We start from the raw sequence: 15,234 nt of genomic DNA, 5'->3' as shown, positions 1-15,234 counted from the left end.
GCCCTGATTAGCCAATGGGACGGGTAGCGGTCATACTCTAATTACCATGTTTCTCTTTTATTAGATAGGATTATTGATTTTAGAGAGAGGGGAAAAGGGAGAGAGAGAGAGAGAGATAAACGTCCATTGCTTGCTTCCTGTATGTGCCAGAACTGGGGATTAAACCTGAAACCTAGGTATGTACCCTGACCAGGAATAGAAACCAAAAGCTATTGGTGTAGGGGATGACACCCCAACCAACTGAGCCACCCAGCCAGAGTGACAAAGACTTTCTTCCCTCAAGGAACTTACCATTCCATTTGTGAGACAAGATTAACAACAGGGTATCTTCTCTGAAATAAGTTTACTATCTACCACTCTTTTTTCTTCGAGCTCACCTGAGCGGAAAGGAAGGCTCAGAGGGATCTCTTATAAATAAATAAGACATGGTATCTGCCAGCATGGGGCTTGCCTTCCAGTGGAAAATATAAACACTTGACCAATGGGAGAACAAAATAACACTGGTAAAGAGTTGCAAACTTTGTGTGGGTGTGCAGAAGATTCACTTCTACTGGGGCTATTGGAACAAGGCTTATGGAAAGGTTGTGTTTGAGCTGAACCTTATGAGGTGAACCAGGAGCTCTTTGATATTAGAGCAATGAGTGGGCATGGGAGGTCATGGAAGGGCAAAGGCAGAGAGGGCAGGATCTCATGGCAGATTCATGAACTGATATGCACTTGGGTCATGGTTTTCTGAAACAGTGACATGGAGACCTTTAGCTGCTTCAGAATAAATGGAATAGCATTAGGTGGGAGAAGTTTACATTTTGCTTATCAACCATGAGAAAATACAGAGCTTGATGCTTTTGAGATATTTTTAAAGGTCATGGAGATAGCTAAAAATTAGAATATTCATTTGAACATGGTTGTTCAAATGCTAAAACATTGTGTGATATTGAGAGAGGCACCCAGTCTCCCTGGCATTCCATTTCTTTAAAATAAAAATAAAAGGATTGGATGGCAAAAAGAAGAAAATGATCACTTACCACCCTCTCCCACACAAAAATACATACACAACTTCACCTCCCTCAGTGTGTGACTGACACTATAAAGTTACTTGTAAGTCTCGCTTTCTGTTATATTACATTTAGCCATTGAGCTGTCACCCAGTGCTAGTAGTACAGTTGATCATCCCTTGTAGTTCCAGCATTCTTTGACTATACGTTTGGGAGGAGTGTACAGAGTGGAGAAGAGAGCGAGCTGACCACATCACTGACTTGCAATGGGATTATGGGAACACTCCTGCAGTTCCTGCATACTCATATCAGTAGGATGGGAATCATCAACTGCCACATTGTCTAGCATGGGAATTTTTCTTGAATGGAGGCATGAATAGATAAATGCAGGCTTGCCATATGCTCTCAAAGTCATCAAGAATACTCTCTCTTTGTACAAAGAAGGTATTATATTCCCCATGTCACCGAAACAGAAACTAATGCTTGTAGGGCAGGAATGATGCACTGAGCTCAATGGCACCATTTTAATTTTCCACCTAACAAGCATGTTGACTTTTCTTTGCTGCTTGTCCTGAATTGTGCATATCCCTCTCATGACACTTAGGACATCCAAACCTGTCTCCAATGGGTTTGTCTTGTCAAAACAAAACATTTTCTGAAGAGAGATGAAGATCACATTTGCTTATGGCTGGGGTTTATAGGCCAATGTTAGTTATGGTTGTTCCTGCTATTATTGTTCCTGTTGTTTTTCTCAAACATTCAGATTTAATGGTAGGAAATTCTCAATGCTAAAAAAAATCTAAATACATGCAGTAAAAGGATGAAATCTCAACCATCCCCAAATTATCAAATGATACAGTATCCTTTTCCAAGTCTTTATAGGTTTGGGAAGCTTCTCATTTTAAAACTTCTTATGGAGTCAGGAAGGGGTTAATAGGGGGAAAGGGGGGGCATATGTAATACTTTCAAAAATAAAGATTTAATTTTTAAGAATTCTCATGGAAACCACTGTTGTATTATCACAATGTGTACAGCCCATGACTAGGCTGTACCTGGCATATTTGATGCTCAGAGAACATTTTTAACATTCCCCTCTTCTATATGGGAACATATTCTCAGAAATAATTGTGAAATGAAACAAATAATAAAATGAAATGAAAAGACAGATAGCCAGTGAATAATTTTTACTGAACTTGTACATATAACCATGCAAGTTAGGAGATATTTGAAAAATAATGTTAGAATTCAAGAAAGTAAAAATGTACTATTTACTTAATAATTTTTATATCTACCTGGTGTGAACTTTAATTCTTTAGTTATAGCCTGATATGTTAGTTTATATAAATAATTTTCTAGTAACTAATAAGTGAATTATATTAAAAACTGAAATGCTAAAAAAGATAAAATGTAGGTAATTACTAAATATAAAGTTCTTTTCTTCATTCATTTTTTAATTTAAAAATAATTAACACTTTAAAGAGAAGAATACATTTCAATTGTAAAGATACTAATCAACCAAATATTTCATGTATGAATGGACTTTAGTTCATTCATGAAATTGTACTTCACAGTCTGTACAGTTTTACTGTTTCAAATTTTAAACAAATAAATATTCAAAATGGTTGCATTACTGTCAGTTTGTATTCTTAAAATGAAAATCCAATCACAGGACTTTTTGCCTAAAACCCTCCAGAGACTCTTTAATGCTTACAGGGACATGTTCAGATGTCAACAAATAAAATTTACCCCCTGCCTCCTTATGCAAACTCAACCCACCCCCATATTCCAGCAACCCAAGTACACTTGATAGTCTCCCTGGCAAATGTCCCATGTTATTTTGTGTGATATACAGCATCCTATCTAAGAAAAGAGTAATATGCAAATTAGTGATCACTCTCTCACAAAGATGGCCACGCCCAGTCCCCTCAGCCCCGCCGCTGAAGTGTCCAGGCCTGTTGGCCAGGAAGGTGGTGGGGAGGCAGGGGGGGCCGAGGGGCGGAGCAGGCGATCTGAGGGGGCAGGGGTAGAGCTGGTGATCGAAGGGGGCTGGGGTTTCCCTGCCCAGGCCAGAGGCCTCAGGCATGGGCAGGGCTGGAGCCAGTAATCGGAGGGGGCAGGGGAGGAGCCGGCGATAGCAGGGGCCTGGGCAGGGGTGGAGCCAGCAAAGCAGGGGTCTGGGGGTCCCCTGCCCAGGCCTGCAGCCTTGGCCAGAGGCTACAGGCCTGGGCAGGGGTGGAGCTAGGATCGGAGGGGTCTGGGCAGGGGCGGAGCCAGTGATCAGAGTGAACTATAGAGGAAACATCTTTTCTGACCGCTCATTGGCTAAGCTCCCTGTATGCCACTGGTAATATTCTTAGTAACTTGGGTAATAAGAATCCATAAAGGTTATCTAGGGTTTTTCCACCACACTCCTAGAGAAAAAAAATGAAGGTCTGCTGCTGGAGGGCTAAGAAATGTCATATCCTGCCCTAGCAAGTTTGGCTCAGTGGATAATGCCTTGGCCTGCCGACTGCAGGGTCTGGGTTCAATTCTGACCAAGGGCATGTACCTAGGTTGCAGGATCCTCCCTAACCGGGGCCCAGGTCAGGGCTCATGCAGGAGGCAACCAATCAAAGTGTTCTTCTCACTTTGATGTTTCTCTCTGTCTTTCCCTTTCTCTTCCACATTCTCTAAAAATTAATAGAAACATATCCTCAGGTGAGGAGAAAGAAAGAAAGAAGGAAAGAAAGAAAGAAAGAAAGAAAGAAAGAAAGAAAGAAAGAAAGAAAGAAAGAAAGAAAGAAAGAAAGAAAGAAAGAAAGAAAGAAAGAAAGAAATGTCATATCCTATGAAAGCCCCATCTTAAAAATGCCTAAAGAAAGTTGTCATTTTTTCATGGTGAAGGGACTGGAGTCCGTGTTGATGAAAACACCTTGGTGGCTGCAGTGACTGGCAGTGGCAGCAGCAGTGGGGTGATGGGGCTGGTGCCTTCCCCTGATCAGCCTGGTCACTTCCCACAAAGGGGGGCCAGACTGCCGCTTAGGCCCTATCCCCAAGGGGAGCAGGGAGTGGGCCTAAGCTTTCAGTAGGACATCCCCTGAGGGCTCCCAGAATGTGAGAGGGGGCAGGCTGGTCTGAGGGACACCCCCCCCCCCCAGTGCACGAATTTTGTGCACCGGGCCCCTAGTTCTATTATAATTAAACTAGAGGCCCAATGCATGAAATTTGTGCAAGAGGCTCAACCCCCGCAGCAGCCCCTGCTGCCTTGCAGCCCTACCCCTGCCCACTGGTCATTCTGGAAGGTTGTCCCGGAAGGTCCTTCTGGAAGGTTGTTCTGCCATATTAGCTCTTTATTATATAGGATATGTGTTTATGCATCTGTCTTCCTATCTGCTCTAAACCTTTTTGGTGGGATGGTACCTGCCTCTATTGAGGAGATAGCCTTAGAAAAGGTTCAAAAGTAAGATGGCATGATGTACCCTGAGACTTAACAGAGACAGCTTCATGGAGAGAAAAATCTGTCCACAACTCTGACTAATGTTCTCTGTGTACTAAGGACACAGAGCAGACACAGCTGAACTCCCTTAGAGAGGCCAGTAAAAGGCATTGAGGTGGAGGATGTATGCACCTCAACATGCCCTGCAGTGGTTAAGCTTTAACCACTAAAGAGAAACTAGACCTCATGAGTACGCAGAGTGGAAAGACCTGATTTATGTCGACTCAGGTTTATATTAAAAATATTTAATAATCGACATGCTGTGGTCAGCCAGATACCACATCTACCAAAGAGGAAGGCATGCCAGCCCCAAACAACTGCCTGGACCAGTACCTCCCAGCGGAGTAAGTGTAGCTTCAGGTACAAGTGTCATCAGGAGCCAAAAAAGATACATAATTTGTGAAACTTATTAGCTCCTTTTAAAAAAAGTTTGTAATTCAAATCTTATATGAAATACAATTTTTTCTTATTTTTTAAAGACCATATGTCTTGATTATTATCGCGAGGAAAATCCCAACCAAGCTTTCCATTGGATAAAAATCTTTCCATTGAAAAATTCTTACATATTATGGAAATTTCAAAATGATTACATTCACTGAACAAAATGAGCACCTGTAATAAATGCAAAATGTCTGACTGGTGCTAAGACAACATTAGAGTTGAACATAAAAAAAATGTAAACAAATAATTTTTGAGAAACTGAAATGACTGTAAAGGGTATACTATGCTAATAATTCTCTATGACATAAACTAGGATTTTAGCTTCTTTCAGAAGATACTATGATAGATCACCAACCAACCAATTTCAGACACATGGTAGGTGGGTTATGGAAAGAGATAATTCTTCAGGCTCAGGAGGAAAATAGGTCTTCAGAGGATGCAGGTGGTCTGATCTGCTTTCTAGAGGATTTGGGTGGAGGATAGGAGAGGAGCTATGATGACCACCAGGGAATAGAAACCAGTGCCTCTTCCCTTATAGATTGGTGTGGATTTAGTGATCCCTTGAGGCAGTGGCTTGAGCATAGCCAAGGCCGATCCGATACAGGTACAGCAATAGCAGCCATGTAATCACCCATCAAAGATCCTGGGAGAGCATCCACCTGGACACTCTCAGGGAATTACATGCACAGCATCAGAAAGCCCATTGAGCATTCTTTCCCTTGTAAGCTAGTTGCCATTGACTCACAAAATCAGAAATGTGGTGACATGAGATGAGGGTGGAGAGTTCCACCTCATACAGAACCACTAATATTACATTGTATTATGTAATGTTGATTAAACTTACTACTTTAACTCTGTGGTAAAAAAAAAAAAACCAAAAAAAAAACAAACAAACAAAACAACCCACTCCATAAATCAGATATTCCAAGAAATACTGGAAATACTTGGGGAAATATGAATAAGAAAGATGTACACATACATATGTTAAAATCAGGGTTTCTATTATAAAGAGTGATCATTGTTAGTTTAAGAAAATCCTATAAATTAATCTTAAGGGATAGAATAAAAACTGACTGAGTCTCAGCCCCTATTGTCAGATGGAAGATATTCACCCACATCTACCTGAGAAACATATAATGTAATATAAATAAAAGACATAGAACTAGTATGCAATAATAGTTTAAGTTTTTCTTTTCTGTGCATATTGTCTGATACTGGTCATTTGAGAGAAGTAGGTGTCTCTTCCAAGTCTAAACACACACACAGAGGGAGAAAGAGAGAAAGAGAGAGAAAGAGAGAGAGAGAGAGAGAGAGAGAGAGAGAGAGATGGAGAGAGAGAGAGAGAGAGACTTACATAATATGAAGGGTTTTTTGGCTAAAATGGAACTGGGAATAATTAACTTCGCACCAAGAACACACATGGTGTAATTCCATATTTATTTCCTTTACTTAAAAGACTATGAAACAAGAAAAATTAAGAGAACTGCTATAGTTGTCTTTTATTATTATTTCCTCTTTAAAACCTTCCTTTAGGTTTGCTTTATAATTTAGCATATTTTGAAAGCAAATTCTTCTAGTGCTGGAATTTCTCATCTTGTGATATAACTATTTGAGGGAAATTTGAAGACTATCTTTTCAATGTAGTTGTATTGAGCAATTTAAGACCAAGCCATCTATCTCTTGGCTTTATCTAGTTTGGGGTTATTCTGAAGTTGTTTTGTTTTGAAACAGTCATTCTAGTATAGCTTTGCCTAAAAGTTAGCAAAGCGCCATAGCTGGTTTGGCTCAGTGGATAGAGCGTTGGCCTACAGACTGAAGGGTCCTGGGTTTGATTCCAGTCAAGGGCACATGCTTGGGTTGTGAGCTCGATCCCCAATCTGGGGTGTGCAGGAGGCAGCCAATCAATGATTCTCTCTTATCACTGATGTTTCTATCTCTCCTTCTCCCTTTCTATTAATGATTCACTCTTATCATTGATGTTTCTATCTATCTCTGAAATCAATTTAAAACAAGTTAGCAAAGTTACAAAGTACCTTTTGAGATATTAAAGAATAGGACAAGCAGAGAGCTTTAGTGATCATTAGGTCGGATAGCTCATGGATGGTTTGTCACTTTGGGAGCTCACCTCCAGAATCACCTCTTTGCATTCTACATTCATTGCCACTGGCCCACAAGCACATTGCATCTCACATTGTCTGAGTGCTGTAGAGCCATCCTAGATCCTCTAAATAGGAGAAACAGCGATATGACTAATATTTTTTGAGTTCTTCTTATGTCCTATGCACTTTTAGGTACTATATATATGTGTGAGCATGCGTGTGCATGTGTGTGTGTGTGTGTGTGTGTGTGTGTTGTTTTATTTGATCCTCACAACAATTTTATAAGGTAGTTACTATTTTTGTCTTTATTTTAAGTTTTGAAAACCAAGTGTTAGAGAAACTAACAGGTCAAGAGAACTACTTGGTAGGAGGCAGAGCCAGGACCAGGACTTGAACCCAAGCCCGGCTAACTCTAAAGTACAAGCTCTTCTCTTGCAGGGGAATAGTTGTGAAAGCCAATGAAAACATATAGGAAGGGTCCGTAGGACTCTGCTTGCTTATAATAAACAATAAATTTCAGGTATTGTATATTTGGAATAAAATTAATGTGGAGAGGTTGAGTTATTGTTCAAGGTCACAAGACATGTAGGTAGCAGAGACAAGACGGAAACCCAGAAGATCTGCTTCAAGTGCCTTCGCTCTGAATAGTTGTTTCCAACTGCTTTCATAGGAATCAGCAGTGATGTATAAAAATGGGTATACTCATCAGGCAAACAAATATAATATCGAAAAAGCAGTATATCCCAGAGAAAAATGTTCTTTTATCTGAGAGATGAAATCCTACAGCAATACTAGTACATTAACCAGCAAGGCCAGCGTTGGTCAAGTAAAAAAAATATTTGTCTTTCGGTACTTTTCCAAGTACCTCCCTACCAAGTAACAAACGTCCCCTTGTGATTCTACCCTATTGGCACCATGTTTGCCTCCCCATGACAGAGGATTCAGAGTCATGCCCACCGTATGTGGCAATAATGAGTGTCTGGTGGAAAGTTTGTTGGCCAATGTGTAATTATCTTTCAATACAATGAGACCTAACAAACAATGTTTTTTGTTGTCAATTTAGAGACTAGCTCTGGCCTGGGAAGACACTAATTACATGACACAGGTGGGCCTGTCTTTCAAAGGTGATAGGCTTTTCACCTTGGTCACAGTGACTTCAGGAAGAAAAGTAGGGCAGAAAAAATCTAAGAGAATATCTTAGAAGCTAGAGACAGCAGCATCAAAGAAAGCCTTCAGCATTTTATCGGAAATAATAACTTATATAAAAGATAACATTAGGTACTAAACTTATGGACCTTGGCCATAGAGAATGTTTTATGAATTTGACCCCAAAAGCAAGGGACGTAAAGACAAAAACAAATGGATGGGACTATATCAAACTAAAAGGCTTCTGCACAACAAAAAACAAAATCAAAACAAAAAGGCATCCAACCAAATGGGAGATAATATTTACAAATGACATTTCCGACATAGGGTTAATATCCAAAATATATAAAAAACACAAACAACTCAGCATCAAACAAACAAACAATGCAATTTAAAAATGGGCAAAGGACCTGAACAGACACCTCCCCAAAGAAGACATACAAATGACCAACAAATAAATGGAAAGATGTTCAACCTCACTAGTGATTAGGGAAATGCAAATCAAAACTACAATGAGATACCACCTCACACCTGTTAGAATGGCTATAATCAACAAGGCAGGTAATAACGAGTGTTGGAGAGGTTTTGGAGTAAAAGGAAACCTCATTTACTGGTGGTGGGAATGTAGATTGGTATAGCCACTATGGAAAACAGTATGGCAGTTCTTCAAAAAATTAAGAATAGAGTAACCATATGACCCAGCAATCCCTCTCCTATGTCTCTACACAAAAAACTTTAAAACATTTGCAAAGATATATGCACCCCTATGTTCATTCCAGCATTATTCACACTGGCAAAGATATGGAGACAACCAAGATGTGTTTCAATAGAGGACTGGATAAAGTAGTATGGAATATTACTCAGACTTTAAAAAGCCGAACCTTGAGAATATTATACTAATCAAAATAAGTCAGTCAGAAAAATCTAAGAACCATATGATTTCACTCATATGTGGGATATAAAACTGAAACTATTTGACACAGGCAACAGTATGGTGGTTACCAGAGGGAAGGGGATTGGGGCTAGTAAAAGGTAAAGGGGGCCAAATATATGGTCACAGAAGGTGATTTGACTTTGGGTGGTGGGCACACAATGCAATATATAGATCATGAATTATAGAGATGTATACATGAAACCTATATGATCTTAGTATCAATATCACCCAAAAAAATTTATTAAAAAAGAAACCAACATGAGTATTTCTAAATATTGCCTACAGTGATAGAATGGTTAGGTGTGGTGCTCAGAGTAAGTTTAGGTTTATGTGTTATTGGAAAGACACAGGGAAAGTTCATTTTCACTTCTTTCCCAGATACTTCCTGGGCAACCTAATACATTCTGCTACACTGAGATTCACTGGCATTTTCAAAGCCCTAGAAGATACTTAACAATATCTATGCAGGCAGAAACTGCCAATTGCCCCCCTTGCCCCCCCTCCCCCATATTAATTCCCCTCTTCTAATATCAGAGAAGTGAAATGGAGCCATGACCATCTAGCTAGAACCTAAATGCCCCAACCTTCCTTATAGCCACTTCTGGACAATGGATTGTTTGTGATATATTCAAATTCCAGGTTGTACTCATAAAATAAATGTGGCTATTAGGAAGGAAGAGAGGAGGTACAGAGCTCTACCTGCTAAACCTGATGTTTCCCTACCACTGGCCTCTAACACTCTCTTGGCCTGTGTTCAAAGTGAACCTCAAAATGTACATATTTACATTCTGAGAAAACTACAGTGATACCCCTGCTTGTGTACACACAGAAACATGCATGTAAGTAATTTCTTCTATGGGATAAACACAGAAGTAAGAATCCATGAGAGGATACCATAAAGGTGGATAATACTGAGCTTATTTTAAGGTAAGAGAATGGGGAATATTAGAAAAGTGAAACAAATTGCTTATAATAGAATGTGATGACAGAATATAGCTCAAATCTCGTGACTCCCAAATTCTATTATCATTTCTTGGTGACTGGGGATGATAGCAGGTAATGATATCAACAGTTACTTATAGGTGACTTTGTCAACCCAAATAGGTTAATGTCATTATTGTCCCCATTGTTTAGATGAGGGAAGAGAATCAGAGAGATTATAGTCACAGAACCAGTGAATGGCAGAGATGGAATAGTAATCCAGTCCTAGCTCTAGAGTCCCACCACTGCCTCTCCAAAGAACAAAGCAAAATGTTGATTTCATTTTTAGACCTGATTACAGATACTGAACATTTTCTTTCAACAACTCTGAACTCTCAGTAAAGGTGAAATTCACAAATAATAGAAATTAAGTAGGAGAGTCCCAGTGAAGCAAGATCAACAGCACTTGACTTCAACATTACAATAGAGGAAATTTTGATAGTGGGAGAGAGGAAGCAACAGTTAATTAAAGAGCTTTTTAGTGTTTGGGAAGTCTTTCCAAGGCTGTAATCAGCGTAGGGGTTAACCTATTCAAACCTTAATTCAGGAAATCCCGCCACTGCAGAAAGTATCCCTAGACATTTATGTCAAAGGTAGTCATATTTAGTGGCAGGCATTCATATAATAACAATACACAGGCATTTGGCAGAAGGCAGCGCTCTACTTCCTGTGCCCCTTTCAACAGGAACAAATAGATACAGTCTTAGAAATAAGCCTGATAAAGACCCTGAAACTTCAAGGAATGAGAGACACATGCAGAGCACTTTCTGTCCTAATGTTTCTGCTCTGACCTAACAATATGGCCAGTTCACCGTGAAGCAACACAATCTTTGTGGGTGGGATGTGGAGTATGGATCCATGGTTCATACCGAAGTATCACAACACAGGCTAAAGAGGACACAGGCAAGACCCAAAGGAGACTTGGCCATAACCACTGTGTTCTCAAAAGAGCCAAACTATGAGTGTCCTCTGCTACCAGGTCAGATTAGGATTTTTTCTTCTCACAATAAGCCATGATCAATCAAAGATTTCCTACAGCCTTCATTCGGGATCATATATAGTGCCAGGTGTGTAGTCAGACATTAGCTGCAGTGCTTCTGCCTGCTTAAAGGTGGAATCCTAGGTTGACCCTCAACTGATCAAGTGGCCCAGGGCCTCACAGCTGGAGCTGCTCGCCTGCAGTGAGGCAGGTGACTGACAGGGGCTTCTGCACTGCAGCCTAGTCCCTGCCAGCATGTTCTGCACATATGCTTTTCATCGGAATAGAAATTCTACGTCAGATATCGAGGGGCAGAGTGCCCCCATTAAGTACTTTTGAGAAACACTTAAGCAAGCATGATTTCATTATAGAGAAGTAAGTTTTTAGTGAATGTTACATTTTTCACAACCTTATTCTCAGTGCAGCCTGATTTCTGGGAAGAGGCACACCCATCTCACATTGAATTGAAGTGGAGGATGAAAAATATCTTTTTAAGTTATTTTTAAACACTTTGAAACTGTGCCAGTGTAAAGAATTCAGTGATTAACTAAATCACAGGAATTCTCCAAGATACAAAGGTTGTGTGGTTTTTAAGAAATAGTCATTAGCTCTGTCTGGGAGAACAAATCTCACCAAACATTCCCTTATCTCAACCCATATCCTAATTTAATGAAAGAAATGCCATAACACATCAGCTGCTATGTAAGATACCTGGCCAGGACTTTATCCAAGGCTTTCCCTTTCATTTTCCAAAGAATTTGGTTCCCTATGTTTTGGGCCAAATATATTCATTTTATTTTAGCTTTAAAAACTCAACTATTTAAATAATAATGTTAAACCTTGCTGCCCATTTAATTGAATTTTGTGAGGGTTGCCTGTGAAAATAATATTAGCAAAAATGCCATTAACATTTAGCAAGCTTTTATTGTGTGCACTTGTTGTGCCAGTTATTTTATCCATATTACTGCATATGCAGTGTCCACAATAGGCCCATAATTTAGGTACAATTATTATCTCTATTTTACAAAGGAGGAAACTAAGGATAAGAGAAGATAAGAAACTTAACCAAAGGCACACAGCAAGTGGCAAAGCCAGTAAACTAACCCCATTCTAACACTCAAGTTCTTTTTTGTAAGCATGTTGGGAGGGGGAATAGAAGTTGTACCCCAATCCCAGTCTGATACAGCACTAAAAATTATTTTATTTCATTTTACATGGAATCGTTTATATTTTCTTCAAACTGGTATAAATGATTTTTAATAATATTTATAATATTTGACTCCAGTTGTAGCTATGTGATTAAAGGCATCTTATGGAAAGTGAAAAATCCAGTCATCCATCTAACCCCCTTGTCAACATAATACCAAATATACACACATAAAAATATACAATCATGAAAATACTTAGATGACTAAAGGGAAGTTTTATTTTGCTCCTGGTTATGTGCCATCCTGACCTCATGGAGACAAATTCCAAAGCACCCTGTTCCAGAGTTGTAGATACCATTTTATAGGTTTTCAGGGGCCATATTTTCGGATTTAAAACTGGAAAGAGTATGTGTGCTTGTGGTTATTATAAAGTAGGATATTTGAAACCAGACCTGAGAAAAATCTAAAACCGCTGGTAGCTATTTATAGCCCTTTACAATGTGTCAAAGTTAGGGAGCTAATGAACTCATAAAATCTTTGCAAAAGTGGCCAAACAACATCTATGCAGAACCCAAGCTGTTTTCTATGTCAAATGACACCTGAATCAGAACCATTTTCTTAGACGCAATGACAGAATGCTCCAATTCTATCTTTCTCAGCATGTTCTCAATCAGTATTCTCCAGGCACACACTCCACGGAGGCAAGTAGTGTGATTTTATTTAGCAACATTACTCCAGAGTAGCCATGGAGTGAGGTATCTGATACCTTTCCTACCGAACCCAGTAATACCACACTCACTCTGCCAAGCTTCGGTTTGGAAAGAACAAGCCGTTCACCATCAGTATGACATTCAGAGCCGTTTTGCTAGTAGTAGTGCTAAATTTGTCCCTAACTACTTATAACATCTACCCAATTATTTTTTCTTACTAATCGAACATGTTTTTAAGAAAATCAGCCAAAACGACTTGAGTACAATACCATGTTCTAATATGGTTAATGTCCTAGAAGGTCTTCAGTGAGCAAATCTAACTACTTCGTTTTATCTACCATTGTCTTCCACATAAACACTACATCCCAGTAAGATCAGCAAGGAAAAACATTACCTCCAACATGCCCCTAAGGAAAATAAAATAAAAAAAAAAGTAATCTAAGTAGGCGTTTCACCTTCGATACTCCAGATGCCCAGAGGAACGATTAAGAAGAGGATCCAAATTCCAAGCATGGTAGGCAATGTCTTCATTTCCTGTGCCCATTGGGAGCAAAATCTTCTCAAGTAGAAGGCTTCCCTTCCTCCCCTGAGCTCTTCAGGGTTGGATCGGGTTCACTACCCCAGCGACATCTGTGAAATAAAGAGAGAGGATGTAGGTACAGACACTAGGAAGAGCGTGAGTTGCTTGAGAAGCAAAATGAACAGAAAGAGTATATGGTATCCTGTGGTTTTTGCTTCTTGTCACATTGGGCGTTCACTTTCAAATGCTCTGATCTGCAAAGCAGCTCAGTCCTTAACTTCTCCTTCCATTTATCACCCTTTGTGTCCCACGTTAAAGTTTTTCTCAATCAAATTTCAATGACATGAAAAAACTCTAAAGAAATCTATATGGTTGCAATGTTTAGGTTGAGACTTTAATGAAACCAAGGTCAAGAAATTTGTGGTAAAAACTACCTATGGTAAGTATATGTTTTCCCCCTTTTCATAGCACGTGCTTATGAAACTTCTTTAATGTAAAAGATTTTAGATTTTTCTTCCCAAACATCATGTCATGGTACAATAAGAATGCTTATTGTCATTAAACCAATGGAGGTTTATTTGAGGTTATGGAGAAAATGAGTGGCAGGAAGCACTTCCTCAAGAGGTGAGGGAAGGGCAACTGCCTTTAATCTGTAGATAAATATCAATGGAACAAGATCATCGTTAGCATTAGCTGCATGTTCTCTCCAAATAATAAAGTTTTGAGCTAAATGACATCTTGAATACCAATTAAAGGAAACTTTCATTTTCAGCATTCTTCATGTGGTTTTTGTCTGGATTAAATAGAATTGAAACAATAAGGGAATAAATGGAAAAGTTCGAGATCAGATAGCTCAGGGTCGATGTGGGACTGTTTGCTCCAAGGCCACTTCTAATAACTAGCTTCTAATTATAGCAGTTAATTAAATCCACCCACTTGAGATTCCAAATGAGAAATCTAGATTTGTGACATCTCTGGTCATTGACAGAAGTTGGTTTTGTGAGTCTTTCTCTCAGAGGCTGGCGATTTTCTTCCAAGGCCAAATTTCAATGGTTTTAAGTGCATGAGGTTAAAAAACAGTTTTCATGTACTTACTGACCCAAATAAACAATTGTGCACAGGTTGGAGGCACAAAGATGAGTTAGTCACAGTTCCTGATTTTAAAGAGCTCAGTAACCAATGCTGTAATTTTCTCATATGAACCTCTAGTGTTGAAACTTAGGCATTCATGCATTTCAACCACCACAGTGTAACCCACAGCAATTATATATAACTTCTTAGAGCTTCCATTCCTTACTCAGTAAACACCCTGTGAAATATTCATGCAGCATTTACACAGCTCTCCATACTCAAGGTGGAGTGCAAACGGCCTATGGGAGCTGAGGCAAGGCTCACTGTCCCTTTAAAATGGCCACAGGAGTCAAAAGCCATGAACCATAAACCACGGATCTCAGGATATTGTCACAAACTGGAGAGAAGTTATATAAACTTTGTTTATCTCAGAACAAAACCTTTATGATTCACTATTTAAAGTTTTTCTTCATATAAAAAAAGCCTCTGCTAATTAGGTAGAATTTGTAAAAAAATACCTTTTGCAATATGTATTTTTAACATATATCTCTTTTGTTACTTTTATCAGTATGATTGGTCCTTTATGCTTCCATAGCTGGAGTGCCAAGAGCCCCACTGGAGGCAGAGCCCTCCCTCAGAATCAGACTTCTTGTTTCATTTTAGTAAAGAAGAGTTCAGAGAAGCCTGTCTCAGAAATTTGTTAGCTCAGCAACAAGCCAATTTTGCTTTACATTT

The 15,234-nt window shown here is 39.3% G+C and overlaps 1 protein-coding gene across 1 annotated transcript in view; it reads right to left on the bottom strand.

Annotated features, from left to right (window-relative positions):
• BTLA (B and T lymphocyte associated) overlaps window positions 1-13,663 on the bottom strand; it is a 30,430-nt gene extending 16,767 nt beyond the window's left edge. Inside the window, exon 1 of the mRNA XM_059687860.1 lies at window positions 13,364-13,663. Within this exon, the coding sequence (XP_059543843.1) occupies window positions 13,364-13,439 (76 nt within the window). The 5' untranslated portion in view covers window positions 13,440-13,663. The remainder of the gene's footprint in view (window positions 1-13,363) is intronic.
• Between the last annotated feature and the right edge of the window lie 1,571 nt (window positions 13,664-15,234).

This window comes from Myotis daubentonii, chromosome 3, assembly GCF_963259705.1.
Source record: "Myotis daubentonii chromosome 3, mMyoDau2.1, whole genome shotgun sequence".
Classification (NCBI taxonomy): domain Eukaryota; kingdom Metazoa; phylum Chordata; class Mammalia; order Chiroptera; family Vespertilionidae; genus Myotis; species Myotis daubentonii.
This window is presented reverse-complemented; position numbering and strand designations above follow the sequence as displayed.